Below are 23373 nucleotides of genomic sequence, written 5' to 3' on the forward strand. Positions count from 1 at the left end.
CAGAGATAGGTTATTCTGGGGCATTTTGTTTGCTTGCTTGCTTTCAAAACAGGGTTTTACAGTGTAGCCCTGACTGTCCTGAACTATCTCTGTAGACCAGGCTGGCCTCCAACTCACAGAGATCCATCTGCCTCTGCCTCCAGAGCACTGGGATTGAAGGTGTGCACCATCACCATCCAGCTAAAATTATTTTTCTTAAGTTTTCTTGCCCCAGAGGCTTGCTTGTTTCTATTCAAATGGAGTTTACATTAAATAAGTATTATTATCTTGTCACTTTTTGATGGCTTAAATGAGTTTCTGTCTTACCATAACAGTTTATCTGAAAATCTTTAAAATTGAGTAGATTTCAATTATGGACATTAACCTAGTTTTCAAGAGATACACAATCTGGTCCTAGACCCTAATAATTGTGGAGTATTTCATAGGTTTTTGTTCTATCTATCTATCTATCTATCTATCTATCTACCTACCTATCTCTCAAATCCTTCTTAGTGGCAGCAAAAATGTATGCCTACATCCTTGGGGCCTCAGGCTTCTGAGTTTTAAAGGCTATATGACAATAACAAAGTTTTCTACCACTGAGCTACAGTCCTAGTTCTGAATCCTTAAAGAGCCAAAGAAGCTGTCACAAATTAGAGAAAGCGTTCCAGCTCTCCCTGGGTGATTTGATGAATCCTCTCTCAGGACGTTTGTTTATTGGAATAATTGCTAGGCAGTATTTGAAAGAATGCTAGTCAAGAAGAAGTATGTCAGGGAAGGACCCTGTCTGCTTTTAAGTTATCTTGTAGGCTTGGTGAAAGGAAACTTGAATAGAGGCTGCATCTGGCGGTGAAGGAAAACTGGAAGAAATCTGTGTTTGTAGAGACTGGCTGACGCTGATTAGAATTTCTGGGTTCAGTTCCCAGCAACCACACGGTGGCTCACAACCATCTGTGATGGGGTCTGATGTCCTCTGCTGCTGTGTCTGAAGAGAGCAGTGGTGGTGTACTCATATGCATAAAATAAATAAATCTTAGAATTTCAGTACTGTGGAAAGACTGGAATAATGCAGGTCCAGAGGCCAATTCTCTTATCTTGGGCTGTTCTGGCCCTCCAGAGACCTATTCCTTGCAAACAACCCTCCCCCACGAAGTCGGAACTAACATCTCGTGACAACAGATAAAAGGAAATCTTTTAGTATTTATTAACTTGGCAGGCAACTAGCTTCAACCAATATAAAAGTTAAGAATGTCATGAGATAGCATCTTGAGTACATAGAAAGGCTCCCCTGATCTTGATGTACTTGCCTCTCTGATGTACCCACCAATGTATTTTAAACTTGCTTTCTCTTACAACTTTTATTCTGTAAAACTACAAAGAATGTGATGAAGCTGTTTATACGTTGGAACATGAAATTTGGGGTAACCTAACTCTGTGTTCCCTGGCCATGGTCACTCAAATGGCTTCAGAATAAACCCTCTCCTACTTCCTTTTAGATGAAAACTATGATTTTTACAGTAACAAATTCTTTAAAATTTTTTTCTTTTTATTTATGTGTGTGATTCTATGTGGGTATATGCCACATGAGTGCAGGTACCAATGGATGCCAGAGCAGGGTATTGGATCTCCTTAGAGTTACAGGCGATTGTAAACAGTATGACATGGATGTTGGGAACCAAACTCTGGTCCTCTGGAAGAACAGTGTGTGCTCTAATGGCTGAGCCATCTCTCCAGATCCATCAACATAGGTTTTTTTGATCTATTGGTTTGTATAAGAGTATGATCTGATGTTTGTTTTTCACCTGTTTATACCTCATTTTCTGAACCAAGTGTATGTGCCCTATACATAACTATCCCCCTACACACACCTTAGGTTTCTCTTCTTTCCCCACACACGGTTAAACGCAGTTGTCACTGAGCTACAAACCCCAGCTCTCCCTTTTGTTTTTAACAAGCTTCTCACACTTAGAACATGCACACTAAGACAGGTGTTTAAAGTAGTGAACAATAGATCCGGCTGGACCACATCATCATTTAAAAATAAAACTGCGTGATATTGGTACAGAGACAGGCAGGAAGATCAATGGAATACAAATGAAGACCCAGAAATGAACCCACACACCAATGGTCACTTGATCTTTGACAAAGGAGCTAAAACCGTCCAGTGGAAAAAGGACAGCATTTTCAACAAATGGTGCTGGTTCAACTGGAGGTCAACATGTAGAAGAATGCACATTGATCCATTCTTATCTCCTTGTACAAAGCTCAAGTCCAAGTGGATAAAAGACCTTCACATACAACCAGATACACTGAAACTAATAGAGGAGAAGGTGGGGAAGACCCTTGAATACCTAGGCACAGGGGAGAAGTTCCTGAACAGAACACCAATGGCTTATGCTCTAAGATCAAGAATTGACAAATGGAACCTCATAAAATTGCGAAGTTTCTGTAAGGCAAAGGACACTGTCAATAGGACAAAATGGAAACCAACAGATTGGGAAAAGATCTTTACCAATTCTACATCTGATAGAAGGCTAATAGCCAATATATACAAAGAACTCAAGAAATTAGACTCCAGACAACCAAATAACCCTATTAAAAATGGAGTACAGAGCTAAACAAAGAATTCTCAACTGAGGAAATTGGAATGGCCAAGAAGCACCTAAAGAAAATTTCAATATCCTTAGTCATCAGGGAAATGCAAATCAAAACAACCCTGAGGTTGGTTCTACCTCTCACCAGTAAGAATGGCCAAGATAAAAAACTCAGGTGATAGTAGATGCTGGAGAGGATGCGGAGAAAGAGAAACACTCCTCCACTGTTGGTGGGATTGCAAGATGGTGCAACCACTCTGGAAATCAGTCTGGCAGTTCCTCAGAAAACTGGATATAGCATTACCTAAGGACCCAGCTATACCACTCCTGGGCATATACCCAGAAGATGGTCCAACATATAACAAGGACATATGCGCCACTATGTTCATAGCAGTCTTATTTATAATAGCCAGAAGCTGGAAAGAACCCAGATGTCCTTCAACAGAGGAATGGATATAGAAAATGTGGTACATTTACACAATGGAATATTACTCAGCTAGTACATTTACACAATGGAGTATTACTCAGCTATTAAAAACAATGAATTTGAGAAATTTTTAGGTAAATGGATGCAACTAGAAAGTATCATCCTGAGTGAGGTAACCCAATCAGAAAAGAACACACATGGTATGTACTCACTGATAATTGGATATTAGCCCAAAAGCTCGCAATATCCAAGATATAACTCACAGACCACATGAAGCTCATGAAGAAGGAAGACCAAGTGTGGGTGCTTCGGTCCTTCTTAGAAGGAGTAACAAAATACTCATGGGAGCAAATATGGAGACAAAGCGTGGGACAGAAACTGAAGGAGGGGCCATCCAGAGACTTCTCCACCTGGGTATCCATCCCATGTGCAGTCATCAAAGGTAGATGCTGATGTGGCTGCCAGGAAGTGCATGATGATAGGAGCCTGCTATAGCTGTCTCCTTAGAGGTCTGCCAGAGCCTGAAATATACAGAGGCAGATGCTCACAACTAACCATGAACTGATCATGGGCCGGGTGGTGGTGGTGCAAGCCTTTAATCCCAGCACTTGGAAGGCAGAGGCAGGCAGATTTCTGAGTTTGAGGCCAGCCTGGTCTACAGAGTGAGTTCCAGGACAGCCAGAACTCCACAGAGAAACCCTGTCTCGAAAAACCAAACCAACCAACCAAACAAAAAAAGAAAAAAAAAAAAATGAACTGATCATGGGGTTCCCAATGGAGGAGTCAGAGTGAGGACTGAAGGAGCTGAAAGGGTTTGTGGCCCCATGAGGAGAGCAACAATGACAACCAATCCGAGTTCCCAGGGTCTAAATCACCAGCCTGGGAGCACATATGGAGGGACCCATGGCCCCAGCTGTATATGTAGGGGAGGATGACATTGTCAGGCATAGGTGGGTGAGGAAGTCCTTGGTCCAGTGAAGGCTGGATGCCCCAGTGTGGGGGAATTCGTGGGTGGGGAGGTGGGAGTGGAAGGGTGAGTGGGGGCACATCCTCATAGAAGCAGGAGGAGGGGGGATGGGATGGGGGTTCCTGGGTGGGAGGGGAATGGGGAAAGGGGATTACATCTGAAATGTAAATAAAATATCCAATAAAAAAATACTGTTTTAAGTGCTGCAGCAAAAGCAGACAACACATTGGTAATGTATTTGTCATAGAGCTAATGTAACAACACAGGGTTTACTCCATAAATTGTGAAAGTATGCATTTGATTTTTTTTTTAAGGAATGTATAATTGTTCCCTCATGATCTGAAAATTGATCCTAGGAGGCCAAGTGACAGTAAAGGTTGAAATCCTAAACTATCCCTCTAAGACCCTTTGGGTTTCCACAGAACTAACAAGGATTGTGGTCTTAGTATCTCAGAAGGTGTCAGTTTTATTTGTTTCAAGTTTCACCATGTGGGGCAATCATATTTATGAAAAAAGATTAGATATCTGGATTACAAGATCAGGATGAACTACCTTGAATTTGTAGTACTTAATCTGAAAAACGCACGTTTGTCATTGTGCGCTTAATCTTATTCATGCCATAACCATGTGAATAAAGAAATTAGTACAAGCAAAACCACCATCGAAATTTTGAAAAAAGTCAAGTGAAGAGGAGGCCCAGGCTGGGCAACCACAGCATGTGGCTGTAATTCCAGCCAGCCAGGTCTACACAGGAATCATGCCAAGAAGAAAGAGAGGACAGGGGGGAGGGAGGTAATGAATGAATGAATGAATAAATGGGTTTGGGATTAGGTAACTGCAATTTGTAAAGAAGAAGAAGAAGAAGAGGTCCAAGGTGGCATTCAGAGCTGCCTGGAAGTTCAGTGGCTCTGCCGGTTCTGATGAGGTGTTATCTGTCACAGAGCTTGTGAAGAGACTGTACCCTCTCTCTAGGCCTCCACAGGGGCCTGGAGAGCTTCCTCAGGCAGATGACCTCCACAGGGTTCCGGCCCCGGGTGTAGCGCGGAGGTGAAGATGGGGGGGCGACGGCGGGAAGCAGCAGGGAGCTGCGGCGCATTCCCGCCATGGCTAACAAAGGCTGCTGAAGACTCCCAGAGCCGGGAAGGCAGCGCGGGGCCGAAGGGTTAACCGGGAGCCCCGCTCCCGCGCGCATCCCGGCCCCCGCCCTCCCGTCGCTAGGAGACGCCGGAAGTGGGGGAGGGGCGGCGCGGCGCGGGTGGGAATCTTTTTCGGGCGCTGGGGGGCGGAGGGAGGAGAGCGCGCGTGCGCGCGCCCGTCCGTCCGCCCGTCGCCGCGGTGACCGTTCTCGGGGCCCGTCGGCTCGCGCCCCGCCTCCGTCCCCGCCGCCCCCTCCCGTGTCGCGCGCCGTGGGGGAGCTGCTCGCTCCTCCCGATTCCCGCCGCGTTCGTCGCTGCTCCTCCTCTCCCCGGCGTCGCGGCCGCTGCCTCTGCGGGCTGTATGAGGAGGAGTAGGAGGAGGAGGAGGAGGAAGAGGAGGATGTGAAGATGGCGGAGCTGCAGATGCTGTTGGAAGAGGAAATCCCGGGAGGCCGCCGGGCTCTCTTCGACAGCTACACGAATCTGGAGCGGGTGGCCGACTACTGCGAGAACAACTACATCCAGGTGCGACGCGGCCCCTCGCGCGGCTCCGCGCGGCAGGGCGCGGGGTGTGAGGGGCGCGCGGGGCGACGGCGAGCTGAGGAGGCCGCGCGGTACTCGGTCCCGGGAGCCGCGCCGGGGTGGGGACCGGGCGAGGGCGGCGGCTGGAGGAAACGGGGTCGGCAGAAGGCCCCAGCAGCCCCGTGCGAGTCCCCGGTGCGGTGCGGTGAGGTGCAGTGCGTGGCGTCCCGCCCCCTCTCCTCTGCCCGGTCGCCCCCGCAGTCCTCTCCTGTCAGTGTTCCGGATGGCGGTGGAGGTGGAGAGTGGCATTTTCTGTATAACGGAATCTTGCTCGATGGCAGGCTTGTATGATAGAGGGATAGGTTGCCTCCTGCCCAAATTCCGAGGGATCATTTTTTTTAAGGGGGGTCCTATTCCTGCAAAGTGAAATGTCTCACTTCTCCATTCCTGCGAGTGGACCCTGACGACAAAACAAAAATTCTTAACCCTTAAGTTTAAACAATTTGTTTTTAGGCTGTAAAGGGGACATGGTGGAACGGCTGTCTCTTTTTTTTTTTTTTTGATTTTCGAGACAGGGTTTCTCTGTGTAGCCCTGGCTGTCCTGGAACTCACTCTGTAGACCAGGCTGGCCTCGAACTCAGAAATCCACCTGCCTCTGCCTCCCAAGTGCTGGGATTAAAGGCGTGCGCCACCACTGCCCGGCATGGAACGGCTGTCTCTTATTGCAAGTTAATATCATTTTTTTCCTCCCTGTGGAGAATGGGAAACGGATAATGATCTGCTTTTCCTTCTCAGTTCCCGTTAGAATAGGTAATTTTCCTTTGGGAAAAACTATGACTATTTTCACAAAGAATTAGGAAAGCGAACCACATGGTTTAGTTTTTTTCCCATGATGATTGGTTTGGCACGGGGACTCCTGTGTGTGTGTGTGTGTGTGTGTGTGTGTGTGTGTGTGTGTGTAGGAAGGTGAGAAGTGTGGGGGGGCGGGGCACTGGTGAGATGAGAACCAGCTGGTCATGGGATAAATGTAAAAATTTCGTGGATTAAAACACTTTAAAAATTAACTCATGGTTTATAAATCCAGTATGTTTTGTTTTCCATAGGGCTTATACTGAATTACAAGTTGTGTCTACATTTTTTTCACCCCATTTAAATTATTTGGGTAAAGTGGAATGGAGGCATGGTGTTAAACTGTTACCCGTATTTTAATGTTCTTGTTCCTACTCCTGTCTCTGCAGATATCCTTAACTGTTGTTGTATTGGAAAATATTCTCAAGTCTTAGTATGAATTAAAAAAAAAACCCAGATGTTGCAATTTATAGGTTCTTAAGTTTTTTGAGGACCACATTATTAATCAAAGACAATGTGCTTCGATTTTATTTGGTTATACATGTACTGAACTCTATTATCATATTGTAAACATTTGTATTAAGAATGAATCAGACATAATTGAATCTTCCCCCTTAAAAGAGATGGTGGAAAGTGTGTTCAGTAGGAACAAAGGTCAAAGATTGATCAAAACCCCTTACAAATATCTGTGAGATACTTTACTAATACAGAGCTATGTAGAAAGTATTCAAAGGTTTTATTGCTTAATTTCCAGTCTTCTTTGGCCCAGAACTGTCGATAATGGTACACTCCTAAACTCTTCAGGGGTTTATAATATAGTTCAAGAGACTGATCTGTGAGCGAATTAAATCCATAGTAATACCATGTACCATCAGCCCTTCTTGTTGGAGGAGGATATTCTCCCTTTTTCTTGTCATTCCCAAACAATGTAACAACTACTTAACATTTTATTATTATTTATTATTTTTATTTTATTACACTTTATTAGATAGTGTAATGTACAGATTTGAACTTTAGGGGAGGATTATGATAGATTGCTTGTAAATATTATGCTATTTTATGTAAAGGACTTCAGTATCCAAAGATGGGGTTGGAGTGGGGATTGGGGTAGGATGGGAGTGTGTCCTAGAACTAATCCCTATTGGATACTGAGGAACAAGCTAAGTATAGTTAATTCATACTTTGTAGGGAATTGTGGGTAGAAAGGTGATGGTTATTTTCAGGGAGTTGTAGCTGCTAGGAGAGACTCAAAGTGTTACATCTGTTGCTTTGTGTAGAATATTATGGGAAGTTCTTGTCTGTTAGAAGAGAAATTAGGGAATGGAAAAGTGATTAGTTGCAATTGTGGCCAACTAATAAGAAAAAGGTTAGCCAGGCAGTGGTGGCGCACGCCTTTGATCCCAGCACTTGGGAGGCAGAGGCAGGTGGATTTCTGAGTTCAAGACCAGCCTGGTCTACCGAGTGAGTTCCAGGACAGCCTGGGCTACACAGAGAAACCCTGTCTCAAAAAAACAAACAAACAAAAAAAAAAAAAGAGAAAAAGGTTTTTGAAAGATGAATGTTACCGTAATTTGAGATTATAATTGCCACGTAAAGGAAGGTACATGAATTGATAAAGTGGAGAGGTGAAAAGATCACTCTGTCTTAAAATTTATAATTCTAGCTTAAAAGAGTATCAATGTTAGTGTGTTTTTTATACTTACTCATTTTTGGTGTTGGGGACTGAACTCAGGGTCTTGTGCATGCTAAGAATACAGGCTACCACTGAATTATATACTCCTAGTCCACTTCAAAGTAGACTTACTTTTTAGAAATGGATTTTGAATTTTAAGCCATCTATTGTTTTTAATTTAGTATCTGAGGTAGAGTTTATACTTTTGTCTTAGGTTGCCCTCTACTGTGGGACTAACTAACTGGATTTATTACTGCAGAACTTTCTCAGGATGATACTTCTTCCATGATTTGTTTGGAGTACATTGATAAATAGTTCTGGTGAGAGTTGATTTGTGCAGAGCCAGCTATACATTTGGCTGACTCTTGTGATAGAATGACTGACCAGCCAGAGTCCTGATGCTGTCTGTGACCCTGTAATACATGAAAGTTAATTGGCAGGATCACTGAGCAAATGGCTAATTAACCGTTTTATGGTGGTGTTGTGTCTTAGTTTCTAGCTCCACAGTCAGCTAAATCAACAGCATTTTATTGTATGGAATTGCAACTCTGTGTGTGTGTGTGCGCGTGTGTGATTGAGACAGGATTTCTCTGTGTAGTCTTGGCTGCCCTGGAACTAGCTCTGTAGACCAACTGGCCTTGAGCTCACAGATGACACCCTTGCCTCTGTCTCCTGAGTGCTGGCATTAAAGGGGTGGGCCACCACCACCCAGCTGAAATGTAACTTTTAAGGCAGAAAAAAATATGTTGATCATATATAATTGTTGTTATTCAGTGTTAGGTGTCTGGTTTCATGTCTAGGAAATAAAATAAGTAAATATATACTAATTAGTGTGAGATTTGAACAAGAGGAAAGGAACACAGAGTTACTACAGGTAGAGAAATGTACATAAATGTAAATATTTACTCTCTAGGAGTCCATGAAGTTAATATTGGAATTTTAAGTGTTATGTCTTAAGAGTTTTGTTTTATCTACTTCTGGGAAACATAGGCAAAATTGCTTTTCTAAAGTGTGATGATAAAAATTATGACTCTAGTTTGTTTGCTAATACTTCTAAGGATGATTTTGTTGTTTGTTTCTTGAGACTGGGTTCCCTGTGTTGCCCGTGCCTGACTTGAACTTGTGTTCTTCCTGCCATTGGAGATTAAGTTCAGGTGTTGGCTATTATGCTTAGATTGACTTTTTCTTGATGACGAAAATGACTTAGTAGGTGCTGAGGAGATGGTTCATTGGTTGTACTTGCTGTACAACCAACAACCAACCATACATGAGGACTGGCATTCACATCCCTAGAACCTTTGTTAGTACAGGGTGGGCATTGTGGCTGCCTGTAATTTCAAGTGTAACTGGCTGTAATTGCAGCCACTCTTGTTGGCAAGCGCTGGGTTCACTTGAGAGACCCTGCCTTAGTGAAGATGTGGCGCTCAGACAAAAGAAAACAAGTACTGAATTAATTTAGGACAGCCTCTACTGCCTGACTTCTATATCTTTGTTTATTTTTTCCACATATTACTGTAAGCATGGAATGCCTAACACCTTAAAAAATGGTCAGGAATTCCATGCTTTATTTGTTTATTTATTTATTTTCAGTTTTTGTGGTTTTATTTAAACACAAAACATGCATGCAAGCCATCTATTCATTTTCTTCGCTGCATAGCTTGGCGTTGGGATTGGTGACCCTGATGGCCAGTTGTGCTGCTCTTTCTATGATGGCTTTTCGGTTCTTAGAAGACACATTGTGAGCAATCTCAGCACAGTAAGATTTGTTGCACATCAGCAGCACTTCCAGCTCCTTGACGTTGTGGACCAGAAACTTCCGGAAGCTGCTAGGCAGCATGTGCTTGGTTTTCTTGTTGCTCCCATAACCAATGTTGGGCATCAAGATCTGGCCGTTGAATCTTCTCCGAACCCTGTTGTCAGTGCCTCTGGGTTTCTGCCAGTTTCGCTTAATTTTCACATATCGGTCTGACTGGTGCCTGATGAACTTCTTGGTCCTCTTTTTGACGATCTTGGGCTTCACCAGAGGCCGGAGGGCAGCCATGATGCCGCAAAAGAGATGGCAGCCACCTATTTATTTATTTACTTATTTATGACAAAGTCTTATTAATTTTTGAGATAGGTTTTCTGTAACTCTGTGCTGGAAAAAGGCAAAGATTAAAATTTTTAGGTTAATTTTTAGAATACATGCTTATTTGTAAAAATTAATATAAAGTAGCTAGATATTAAAGGACTTAAAAGTTACCATTATCTTGACTGTCAGCCAGGCTGGCCTGGAACTCAGAGATCTTCTACATGCTCTGCCTCCTGAGTGCTGAAAGAATCATCCTAGAAGATAGATTGATTTGGAACGAAAATTAAGAGTCTACCTTAAGCTGGGCGTTAGTGGCAGACACCTTTAATCCCAGTTCTCAGGAGGTGGGGCAGGTGGATCTCTGGTTCAAGGCCAGCCTGGTTGACATAGTGAGTTCCAGGACAGCCTGAGCTATATGGTGAGACCCTATCTCAAAAAACAAAACATAAACAAAAAATACTTAAAAGTGCATGAAGAAGGCAGTCATTGAGAGTAGAACTTTGAGTACCCATAATTGCATTCTTCTTGACTTTAGTTTTTTTTGCCTTCACTGAGAAGAATGAACTAAATAGGTGGACACTAGACTGAATCAGGGAGAGCAAATTCCTGGAGATTAGACTTCGAATCCTAAGAAAGTAATCCTAATTTCCAGGAGAAACATTTTGGTGAATAGCTTTTCAGTGACAAACCTGACACTATCAATACCTTTGACAAGACTGTAAAAATAGATGAAAGTTGTACCCTGGGCTCCTTGCTCTTTTAAAAATGTCATCCTTTGTGTATATATCCTGTGCTTTCCTGCTAAAGTATTTCAGTAGCCTTATAATTTATGTTGATCCAGGGTCTTTAGTTGCATCTTGTTTTGCCTTTTCTTGAAGTATTGACTGCTACAAAATTGTCTCTTTGCTCAAACAATGAAAGTCTTTCTGTTTATTTTTTCTTTGTACCACGATAGAATTAATGTATTAATGTGTGATAGTTTCATTTATCCAGAGTGCTGTCTCCCCTAGATAGTTGTTATAACTGAAATTGTTTTACTTATTTGTAGAGTATGTAGTGTAGAAAGTTTTGAGTATAGGCTGTTTTGGCTTTCTTTTAAAATTTAGGAAATAATAACCTGTGGTAGTGAGTGTAAGTGTAGTCTTTTCATAGATGGATAAGAATTAGGCTATTCTTAGACTTTATGATTAAATTTTTATGGAACGGGTTTGTAGTTTGGATTCATGAAATATTATGTAGAATCATGCAGTCTGTTTTGAAGCATTCTTTAATTTTGTGGGTCTTTTTTTTCCTTTCCAGATACAAACTTTCTAGAGGATGAAATCATATTTTAAGCAGTTTTGTATTTCTCTTCGATCAACTCACGGAGTTATCTTGCTGGCCTTTGGGTATAATGTTGTACATGTATTCTTTAGAATGTGGTCATTTTGTAAGGAAAAATTTTAATTTCTATTTACTTTTAGCAGATAGTATGAATTGATACAAAAACACAGGGAAACAAAAAATCTTGAGTTTTGTTTTGACTCATTTACAGCATGGATATTTTAATTGATTTCTCAGGTCAAGTTTGTTGAGCTTTATACAACTGTAGTACAAATAACTCTTTTTTGGACATAAAAGTAATGAGGCTGGAGTGGTGGTACAGTGGTTAAGAGCACTTGTTGTTCTTGCAGAGTCCCAGCACCCACAGTGTAGCTCACCACCATCCCTGACTCTAGTTCTAGGGGATCTAATGCCTTCTTCTGGCCTCTGTGGGCACCAGGAATACATGTGGGACACATACATACATGAAGCCAAAATGTTCCACTTAAAATAAATTTAAAAAATAATAAATTTTTAAGGTTAGTCCCTGTGGATGTAGCTCAATGGAAGTGTGCCTATCTATTTATAGAGAGTATGGCTCTGGCTTCAGGTCCTAGCAGAGCAAAAACCCAACCAACCAAAGGAAAACCTTTTATGCTCATATTACCTCCACAATACAAGCTTTTCTTTATACCTTTTGTATTCAGTCCTTCCCTTCATTCCCAACCCTTGGGAAACACAGTGCTTTCTTTCCCTGTAGTTTTTGCTTTTCCCATAATGCCTTCTAAATGGATCTACCAGTTATTTAGTTTTTCATGTTTGACTTCCTCCACTTAACATACTGCATTTGAATGTCAACTGTGTCATTTCATTCTGTTTTGTTGACAAGTGGTGTTGCAGTATATGAAAGAATTAATTAGTTTATGTGACTCATCTGTTGTTGTATTTCTGAGTTGTATCTAGCTTTAGCCAATAGTCAATACAGCTATAACCATTTACCTCTTGAGTAAATTTAAGTGAATGACTCCTTCCATCATTCCACTCTGGTAATGTTAAATGTATCCATGTGGTATTCAGTTTGACTGTAGCAGATCTGAGTCTTGGCACAGCACTTTCACTTTGTACTGTGAGATGAGAGGTTTGTGGGAAACTACCACAAAGTCTTTTCTCATTCATTTCCTGGTCTAAAAAGGCTGTGTCAGTTTTGTATCCTCTCAGTTGTGATGGAACAAGGCTTTCTGCGTGTACTATTTTTAGGCACAGCTGTGCTATAAAACTTGAGCTGCAGAATGGCATTGATTTCTCACAATTGCTATATCATCCTTGGTATGGGTATATGGCATCAGGCTTTTTTGGCGTTATACATGACCTGAGTCTTTTGCTACTTTACCTTTGTTTCCCTTTGCTTAAAAAAAAAAAAAAGTGGGTTTATTGAACCATATGTTAAAACTACCTGTTAAACTTTACAGAAATTACTATACTCTTTTCTGTAGTATCATTTTTTTATTTCCACCAGCAAATGTTCAGTTACTCTGCATCCTTGTCAACGTTTAGTTTTGTCAGGTATTATTATTTGTATAGCTTGTTAGAGGCATTTTTGACAACGCCCAGCTAATTCACACTCAACCATGAAAAGCTTAACATTTTTTTTATTATTAGAATCAAGAGTTCCTGTCTCATAGTTTTAAATTTTATTTTACTTAATTTTATTTTTATGGATGTTTTGCCTGTGTGCATGTCTGTGCACCACATGTGTATCAGTGCTCATGAGGCCCACTAAAGGGCATCAGGTTCTCTGGAGCTAGAGTTACAGATGGTTTTTAACCAGTGCTGAGAAGTGAATACTGGTCCTCTGCAAGAGCAGCCAGTATTTTAAAGCATAGAGGCATTTTCTCCATCCCCTCATAGTTTTATTAAACATGACACCATTTATGAAAAATACTAGAAGTCCTAGTCAGGCCATTTAAAAAGAAAAGGAAATAAAAGATATCTACTCTGGAAAAGTTGGTTTTGTTCATGGGTAACTTTTCTTTTCTAATTTTTTTTTTTTTTTGTGACAGTGGAGTCAGCATGATTTCTACACAGAAAGCCATCAAGACACCATCAAACAAAGTTTAAAAATAAAAAGTTCAGTGTCTTAGGGCTTTACTGCTGTGAACAGACACCATGACCAAGGAGGTGAAAGATCTATATACTATAAACTATGAGGCATTTATGAATGTAAGACACATAGAAGTGGAAGAATTTGTCATCCTGGACTGTAGAGTAAATAACATCCATAATACCCAAAGCTGTCTGTAAATGCATTGTAATCACTGTCATCAAAACTTCCAATAGAATTTTTCACAAAAATTAGAAAATCAAAATTTATATGGAAGCTCAGAGACTAGATACTCTTCACTGTCTTGAGATCAACAGAATTGGAAGCCTCACACTCTGTTATCTCAAACTATATTATAAACTTACTGTAACCAAAACGGCATGACGCCAGCATAAAAGAGTTCCAGGGCAACAGGACAGAACAGAGAACTCAGAAATATTTACTCAACTACTCTTTGATAGATAATAAGACTGTACAGCAGGGGAAAGATGTTTATATGTGAAGTAATGAGATTGGACTCTGTATCCTAAACGCACAAATTAACTTGAGGGTCCATTGAACTGGCTCAGTGCGTAAGGTGCTTGCTGTGCATACCTGGTAATCTAAGTTTGACTCCTGGAACCCACATAAAAGTGGTAGGAGAGAGCTGACCAGTGTTATCCTAATTCTGCACATATACTGGGCATGCATGCCTACATGTTATGCGCACACACACACACACATACTATACACATACACTCACAATAAATTTAAAAAATTCAAGAAGATTAAAGACTTAATCAAATACAAGAACTGGAATTATAAACTTACTAGACGATGATTGGAAAAAGCTCTTAAATACTGGTTGGTATTGGTAGTAGTTTTTATTTGGATAGAACACCAAAGTACAGGTAGCAGAAGCAAGTGTAAATAAGAACACTGCATCAAACTAAAGATACAAATAACTCAGAAAACATAATAGCTTAAACCCTAAACCAAATTTAAAAAATGGGCATAAGCTAGAGGGATATCTAAGCAGTTAAGAGTCCAGAGGACCTGGGTTCAATTCCTAGCACTCAAATGGCAGCTCACAATTGTAACTCCATTTTCAGGTGACCTTACACACAGACATGCAGGCAAAACACCAATGCACATAAAAACAAATTATACATATATTGAGCTGGAGAGATGGCTCAGGGGTTAATAGTGTTTGACTGCTCTTCCAGAGGTCCTAAGTTCAGTTCCCAGCAACCACATGGAGGCTCACAACCATCTGTAATGGGATCCGATTGCCTCTTCTGATGTGCATAAAGACAGAGCACTCTTACATTTAAAACACATGAATAAATACATTTTAAAATGGGCATAGAACTGCGTGGTAGCACCTACTGTTCTTCCCAGCACTTGGGAGGCAGGGGCATGTGAATATGAATGCATGCCCTGTACTCCTCAGCATACTGCCTCCATTTTCTGTTGCTGTCCAGGAATCCCTGCCCAGGGAATAGTGTTCCCACAGTCAAGGCACACATTCTCACATTCTCACATAATGTCAACCATGTATATATATATATGTGTATATATACATTCCATATATATTCATATACACACATATATACATATATGTGTATATGTAATGTTATTCAGTAACAAAGAAAAACCAGAGCAATATGGGTGAACCCTAAGAACATTATCCTAACTAAAATGAGGTGCAAACAAAAAGACAAATGCTGTCTTTTTTTTTCCCCTCCGTAGATGGTTTTTCTGTGTAGCCCTGGCTGTCCTAGAATTCACTCAGTAGGCCAGGCTGGTGTTGAACTCAAGAGATCCATTTGCTTCTGCCTCCCACCTGCTGGGATTAAAGATGTCACTACTGCCTGGTAAATGCTGCATCTTACTATCTAAAAAAAGGTTAAAGTTGGTGGTGGTGTGATCGGAGGACGTAAATTTATCAAGTAAATCTGTTTGGGATGTCTGATCTATTGCATTATGAGTATAGGACTGTATATTAATGATATACAGTGTATGGTTGGAATTGGTCAAGACAAGATCTTTTATTTTGGTTTTTCGAGACAGGGTTTCTCTGTATATCCTTGGCTGTCCTGGAACTCACTCTGTGGACCAGGCTGGCCTCGAACTCAGAAATCCACCTGCCTCTAAGACAAGATCTTAAGTGCCTTCTCCAAAGGTAGCTTTTGTGACATGGATGTGTGAGTTAGCGTGTGAGAGTCATTTATTGTCTGCTGATCAAATTATATTGGTATGTCTGTGCTGGTCTTTTGGTGATGGACTCCAGACCCCTACCTATGCAAGCAGTGAACAATGATGTAGTTTAGTGTTGATGTACTTTGAAACTGTTTACTTTTAAAAGTATATACAACTATTATTTGTCGATCATTTATCAGTGAAGCTGAAAAAATGTAGGCTTAGATTTTTTACAATTACCTTTAATGAGGGCTCTTAAATGCTTCTGCTTACTTTCTAGCCCACCATCCAAAGGTAGGGGAGAAAAGATGGCAGATAGGACAAGGGGATGTGGACCTGTTTAGAAGTAGTTCTTTGGGGCAGTTCCAATATCTGTCAGGACACCAGCAGTCCGGTTCAGTAGTGTCAGGATACCAAACAGGAATCGGCAGCAGTGGCCCAATCCAGCAGAAACTGCCAGGCCTGGGCCAAATCAGCACAAGTCACTGGGGAGTGCCCAGGAACAGGATGCCAGGAGGTCGTCTCTGCTGTGCCCCTTTCAACAAAGGGAAGATTGAAGATGAGAGACCATGAAGCCCAATGAAGTGTTGGAAAGCTAGCTGTGCAAGTGCTCTGTCACTGTCCGTTGAATCTTAGTTACACTTTTTCTAAACATCATGTGTTCTCCCATGGGTCTTACCTCAGCAAAACACCATGTGAGTCTGCATCATATGACCCAATCAGAAACTCTCACTTTGAAAAAGATATTTTAAAAGAAAGAAATTGCCCACAAATCACAAGTGATGTAGCTTCTAGCCTTTACTTCATCTTCTCTCACACTCTTTCAGTCCTTTCTTCAGTATGTGCTAGCTACTTCAGTGTGTGTGAGTGCATGCCCATGTATGCCAGAGGTCAGCTTCTGATATCCTATAGAGGTTGGCTACTTTGTTGTCTGAGTTCTTTTCTCTTTGGTCTTAGTTTACCAATTAGGATAGGGCAGTTGTTCAGCAAATCCCACCTGTTTTCACCCTCCAGTGCTGGGTGTTTAAGCACATGCCACTATGCCTAGCATGTTCTGTGGGTCCGGCCCAGGTCCTCACAAGTGTGTGACACTTTACCGATGGAGCCACATTCCTTGTTTCTGGCTCTGCCCACCCCATACCAGGTAGGAATACTTTCTGCCTCACAGCCTGTTGCTTTGTGCCTGTTGTGTCCTCTGGATAGCTTCCTGACTGGCTCACTTGCCACTTCCTTGGTTACTTCCTCGTTGCCTGTACTCTTCTCTTCACATTTTATTTATTTCTGCAGTCTGCAGAAATGTTTGTTACAGAGAATGTTTATTTTTCTGGTTTCCTTCCTGTCAGTGAGGGCAGGGATTTATTTATTTATTTATTTATTTATTTATTTATTTATTTTGTTTATTTCCAGTACCTGGAATAGTGCCTGCCACAGAATTAAGTATTTGTTAAATCAATAAATTAAGTCTTTCCTAGCCAACAGTGGGAAAAATTCTTAGAGGAGTGAAATAAACCAGTTTTACAAATTTGAATAATGTATAGATTTATGCTAAGGAAAAAAGAAAGTTGGTAAGTGTATTTCCCCAAATATTCAACATAGACATGGTCCATGGAACTGAGACTAGTGTTTCATACATGGTTGTTGTTTTAGAATTAATTCAGTTCATTTATGTTAGTTAAAGCAAGGCTGTGTTTAAGTGGATGTTTATTAAATACTGAATTATCTACAGCTCCCTGGAAGCTAGCAAGAGAGACATTTCTATTTTACAAAATTAGGTAAGTAAACTCAGTTACTTTTGATCCTATTAGACAGAAGTTCTGTGGAGAGGAATTATAATGTTTTACTTGTTCTTTCTATGTTTTTGATTTTTAAAAATGATATTGATATCCTTTTTATTATATTGTCCTTTATTTGAAAACTTCATTAAATAGCTTTTCATGCTGAGAATTCAGTGGTAACTAACTCATGGGACAACAACTTAGTTTGTTATGGTTTTCGTTTCCTATGAAGAGCCTTTGTTATAAATTTTGAATTAATGAGGTTGAACTAAATATAACATGGGATTTTTTGGTTTTGCTTTTCATACTGTTATTTCTCTTCATTTACTTATCTATTGATGGCTTTTAATAGAGGCAAGAAAATACACTATCCATGCTGAATAGGGGAAGTCAACAAAGGGTACCAGCCTTTTCCAGCATGTGTTACTGCAAGACTCCTGCCAGGAGATGGTGCCAATCAATGGTTCCTTTTCAGAAATTTTTCTCTAGTCTAGAAGAGTTGGCTAGTTTTATCAAAAGGATTTTAGTTCTTTAAGATACAGAAAAATAGTATGTTTACATAGACCACTTCTTTTTTTGAAAGGAAATTAGAAGTCACTGACAATAAATGTATAGTGTTTTTAGTTCTTTTAAAATTCCATGGTGATGGGGTCATGTTTCTGTTTTTACTATCCCTACATATGTACAGTTGTAGTGTTTTAATAGATATGACTATGAACTTCATGTATAAATAATAAAATCTATACAAATTTAATGTCACCAGAACCAATATAGTGAGTAATTATTATAGGGGATTAATAATTTGGCTTATATGATAGTATAACAGTGGTCAGGAGTATAGCTGTAGAGTTACTAGTCTTCAATCCACATTGAGCATGTTGAAAGGCTGAATAAATCGTATTTCGATGCCAGGGAAGGGCGGCAGCACTGTTAGGAACAGTGTAGCAGAACTTGGACAACATGGGGAGGAGGAAGCAGGCAAATAGCCTTAAATTTTGGTTTCCCACATTTAGGGTGAGTCTTCCCATTTCACATAACCTAATTGAAGGGAGTCCTTCATAGATGTGCCCAGAGGCACGTCTCATGCATCATTCTAAATATTAAGTGTCAGCCAGTGTTAGCATTACAACTCATGTGACAGGCATTAAGCTTCGGTATTTTAAAAAGATTTTGAAATGATAAAAACCTGGATATCCAGAGTTATTAACATTCATTTTAGATGCCCTACTGTATAGCTGCTTCTTTCCTTCTATTTTTACTTGGGTCTTGGAGTCTTAACTCAGATCTCTAGGCTCAAGAGATAAGTGCTTTTATCTTTACTTCATCTTGCTGGTTTTTTTTTAAGTCCTGTGTCTCCTTTCCCCCACACCTCCCAACCCCACTGCCCCCAACTCTTCTGTCCTTGGGGGTGGCAATGGAGATTGAATTCTAGGCTTCATGGAAACTCAGCCAATTCTCGACCACAGAGCCACTCCCTTAATCTGAGCTCTCTGTCAGCGGTGCTCAGCCTTCCTAACGCTGCGACCCTTTACTATAGTTAGTCTTGTTGTGGCAGCTCCAACCATAAAATCACTTCATCGGAGCTGGGCAGTGGTAGCACACACCTTTAATTCCAGCACTTGGGAGGCAAGGGGAGGCAGATCTCTTTGAGTTCAAGGCCAACCTGGTCTGCAGAGTGAATTCCAGGACAGACAAAAAAAAAAAAAAAAAAAAAAAAACCCAAAAAAGAAAAAAAAAACCCAAAAAAACAAAAAAAAAAATGATATTATGAATTGTAAATACCTGATGCAGGGTATCTGATATGTGACCCATGTGAAAGGGTCATTTGACTCCTAAAGGGGTGGTGACTCACAGGTTGAGAACCACTGCTCTATGTATATTTTTGTTTTATTCTGCTTTGGTCTAGGGTTTGTGGGTTGCCCCATCCTTGTTTCATAGGCTCAAGCTATCTCACTCTATCTCACTTTAACCTCCTAAGTAGTTAACACAACAACATGTGCTACCATGCTAGGCAAAGATTGTTGTTAGTAGATTAAAAGCTCTCTGATTAATTCATATTGGTTTAATGATATTTGAGGTTACTTCTTCACATGTTGCTGTGTAAGTTAAATCAGGTCCTTTTTGACCACTGTTGCCAATTCTGTTCTTTCTTTATCTCTCCTACAGTGATAACTATTGTTATTTTTGCTGTTTATAAAAACCCCATCTCACTGATTTTTAACTGATTTTAATTATTTTTATGACATAGGGCTTTATTATATGGACCCAACTAATCTGGAACTCATTCTATAGACTGAACTGTCCTCAAACTCATGGAGGTCTACCTACCTCTGCCTTCTGAATGCTGGGATTAAAGGGCCATGCCACCAGGAGCCATCTCACTGACTGTTAGATTTAGAAACTTTTAAATAAAGTTCTAACCATTCTAGGGGTAAAACTTAGTGAGTTCTGATGTATGTATGTGTTTCCAGAGTTGTTTGACCATTACCAAGTTTTATTTCAGAACACTTTCAACTTTTCAGAAAGATGTTAACATCCATTAAAAAGTCATTTTACCCCTTTCCTGCAGTCTATACCCACTGTGTGTTTGTAGAGTTTCGTAGTCTGTGTCCTTTTGTGTGTGGCTTCTGTCTTAGTTAGAGTTTCTATTGTTGCAGTGAAACACCATGAACAAAAAGCAAGTCAGGGACGAAAGGCTTTATTCAGCTTACACTTTCACAAACATTGCATCACCAAAGAAGTCAGGACAGAACTCAATCGGGGAGGAACCTGGAAGCAGGAGCTGATGTAGGAGACCATGGAGATGTGATGCTTACTGGCTTGCTCCTCATGACTTGTTCAACTTGTTTTCTTATAGAACCCAGGACCATCAGCCCAGGGGTGGCACCACCCACAATGGGCTGGACCCTCCCCCACTGATCACTAATTGAGAAAATGTCTTATAACTGGATGTCATGGAGTCATATTCTTAACTGAGATGCCTTCCTCTCTGATGACTCTAGCTTATATCAAGTTGACATAAAAATAGGAGTTGAATTTTGTACAGGGTGAGATAAGAATCTGTTTAATTCGTTCACATGCACCTATGCAGTTTGACTAGCACCATTTTATGATGCTGTCGTCTGTTGTGGGAGATACTTAAATAGGCAGCACCTGATCTTTCTTGGACTAGCCTAGGCCTGAGGCCATGAGCGTTGTCAGCATCACTGCTCAGCTCAGGCCGCCCGCTCAGGCGGCCAGAGATACTGGCCCTGCCACCCACAAGACGCCAGCATGGGAGATGGCTCTGTCAATCTTCCACGCTGTGGAGTGGGATGAACTGAGACCATCCCGCTATCCATGTGTTACCTGGAAGGAATGAGACGCTAATGCTTAAAGATTAATCAAAGGCTTTATATGTTTGATAATGCTCAGTTAACAAGATGCTACACAGAGGTGTAACACAATACCCAATCTAGATATATCAACTACCTTTGACTGTTAGAGAAAGGCTCACATCTGTTTCCATGTTCCCCTCTCTCATCCTCTCCCCTAGCTCCTCCTCTTCCTTTTCCTTTCCTCTCCTTACTCCTCCCACCTTAGCTCCTCCCAACTTGTGGAAAAATATGCCGCTACAGTCATCTCTTCTCCAGTTTGTACTTTTGGTTTCTTTGATTAAAAAAAAATATCAGATGTGAGTAGGTATGTGAACTTATGTCCATGTCTTCAGTTCTGTTCAGTTGAGCAATATATCTGTTTTTATGGCAATAGCATACTACTTTTTTAAATTTTATTGCGATAGCCTTGTAGTGTAGTTTAAAATTAGTAATGGTGATCAATACTTCTTTTTTCTTTTTGTTTTATTTTTAGCTATCTTTTTTTGTTTGCTTCCATGTGAAGCTTAAGATTATTTTTTCAATTTTTGTAAAGAATTGTGTTAGAATTTTGATGGCAGATTGCATTCAATTTATAGATGATTGTTTTTGGTAGAATGACCATTTTCACAATATTAGCCCTATCAACCATAAACATGGGACACCTTTCTATCTTTTGATGACTTCTTCCTTCAGTCTCTTAAGTTTTTATTATACACATCTTTCACTTTGTTAGTTATTCCAAAAAACTTTTTAAAAGGCTATCGTAGTGATCAGGGCTCTCTATAGTAGAAGAACTTATAAAGTGTATATATTAGAATCACTTAAAAGCTATGGTCTAATTCACCCAACAATAATTGGGTATGAATGCAAAGTCCAAGAATCCAGAAGTTGCTCAATCCACAAGGTTGAATGTCTCAGCTGGTCTTCAATAGACGAATTGGAATTCTGAAGAAGTAGGCTCTAATGTCAGTGAAGGAGTAGACTTGCTAGCAAGGCCAGAACAAGCAGGCAAAGAGCAAAAGCTTCCCTCTCCATGTGCTTATATAGGCTTCCAGCAGGTGTGACCCAGATTAATGTCACCCTGCCTCAAGATTTAGATCAAAAGTTTGTGTCTTCCTAATTCAAAGGTCTGGGCTAGAAGTAGATTCACCCAAGCAAAAATAATCTTTTATAGGTGTGTCCCCATTTCTGGATTGTAGTTCATTCCAGATATAGCCATGTTGACAACAAGGAATAGCCATCACAGTTATTGTGAAAGGTATTGTTTTCCTGGTTTCTTTCTCAGTCTGTCATTTGTATATAGGAAGGCTACTAATCTTTGTTAATTTTGTATCCTGCTACTTTACTGAATTATCATCTTTTTTAAAAAAATCATTTATGTGTGTGTGTGTGTGTGTGTGTACACACGAGTATTATGCCTGTGGAGGCGAGAAGAGGGCCTTGGATCTTCTGAAGCTGGAGTTGTAGGCACTTGTGAGATGCTTATTGTGGGTGCTGGGAACCAAAGTTGACTTCTCTGCAAGAGCAACAAGTGTCCTTAACCACTAAGCCGATTTTCCAACCTCCTTGTTTTTATATATTTATTTTTATAGCTATAATAAGAATTTGAATGAGGGGTCACTTAGAGGAGCAGAGATGGCTTATGGGCAGTTGTATCAGCTACAGTTCCACCCCTGCCTGGGTGATGATTCATAAAATCTGCATTCTCAGAACTCTCTGTGATTCTTGTGGAGGGACCTTATGAGTTTTGTACATTTCAGATTTCCTGAGACTCAGGTGATCAGATCAAGTGCCTATCTTTATCTGCTGAGCCATCTTAAAGAGCATTTCGTACAGATGAGAATTCACTCTTGTGCATTCTTTTTTTTTTTTTTTGGTTTTTCGAGACAGGGTTTCTCTATGTAGTCCTGGCTGTTCTGGAACTTACTCTGTAGACCAGGCTGGCCTCGAACTCAGAAATCCTCCTGCCTCTGCCTCCCAAGTGCTGGGATCAAAGGCGTGCGCCACCACTGCCCGGCACACTCTTGTGTATTTTATTCTTGCTTTTAAAATACTATTTTCCTATACCTACTGAATCATCTACACCCTGTTTTTGAACCAAATCTGTGGTGCTATTTAGTAGAAGCAAAACAGTGAGCATAAGAGTAAGTAAGAGACAAGTGTTAGAAATACTGCAGTCAAGTGCCTTCAGAGGATGTGCAGGCTTCTTATGTGTATTTGCTATTGCTCTAGAAACACATCAAATTGAAATGCAAGTTTAATTTTCCCCTTATTCAGTACACGGTAAGTCGTTTGGATGGTGTTAAAGCTTTTGGGGATCCAGTTTTCTGTCTTTCTCCTTCATTAGGTGATGGAAATAGGCCATGTGAGTTCCTGCTGAGCTGAGCTCTGAGCTGGCGTCTCTTTAGCTGGGAGGATCAGTGAACACCCAGCCTGTGCCC

At 40.7% G+C, this 23373-nt stretch overlaps 1 protein-coding gene and 1 pseudogene across 3 annotated transcripts in view; one reads left to right on the forward strand and one right to left on the reverse strand.

Moving 5' to 3' along the window:
• The first annotated feature begins 5224 nt into the window (after window positions 1-5224).
• Window positions 5225-23373, forward strand: part of Abi2 (abl interactor 2) — a 74200-nt gene continuing 56051 nt past the window's right edge. For 2 of the 3 annotated variants that reach the window (XM_028765614.1, XM_028765616.1), the window contains exon 1: window positions 5451-5628. In XM_028765614.1, coding sequence (XP_028621447.1) covers window positions 5512-5628 — 117 coding nt within the window. In that variant the 5' untranslated portion in view covers window positions 5451-5511. Of the gene's footprint in view, window positions 5629-23373 lie in introns of all 3 variants that reach the window. The other variant, XM_028765615.1, reaches the window with a different exon arrangement.
• On the reverse strand, window positions 9780-10209 carry LOC114619721 (annotated as a pseudogene).

This window comes from Grammomys surdaster, unplaced genomic scaffold (genome assembly GCF_004785775.1).
Source record: "Grammomys surdaster isolate TR1022 unplaced genomic scaffold, NIH_TR_1.0 165, whole genome shotgun sequence".
Classification (NCBI taxonomy): Eukaryota; Metazoa; Chordata; class Mammalia; order Rodentia; family Muridae; genus Grammomys; species Grammomys surdaster.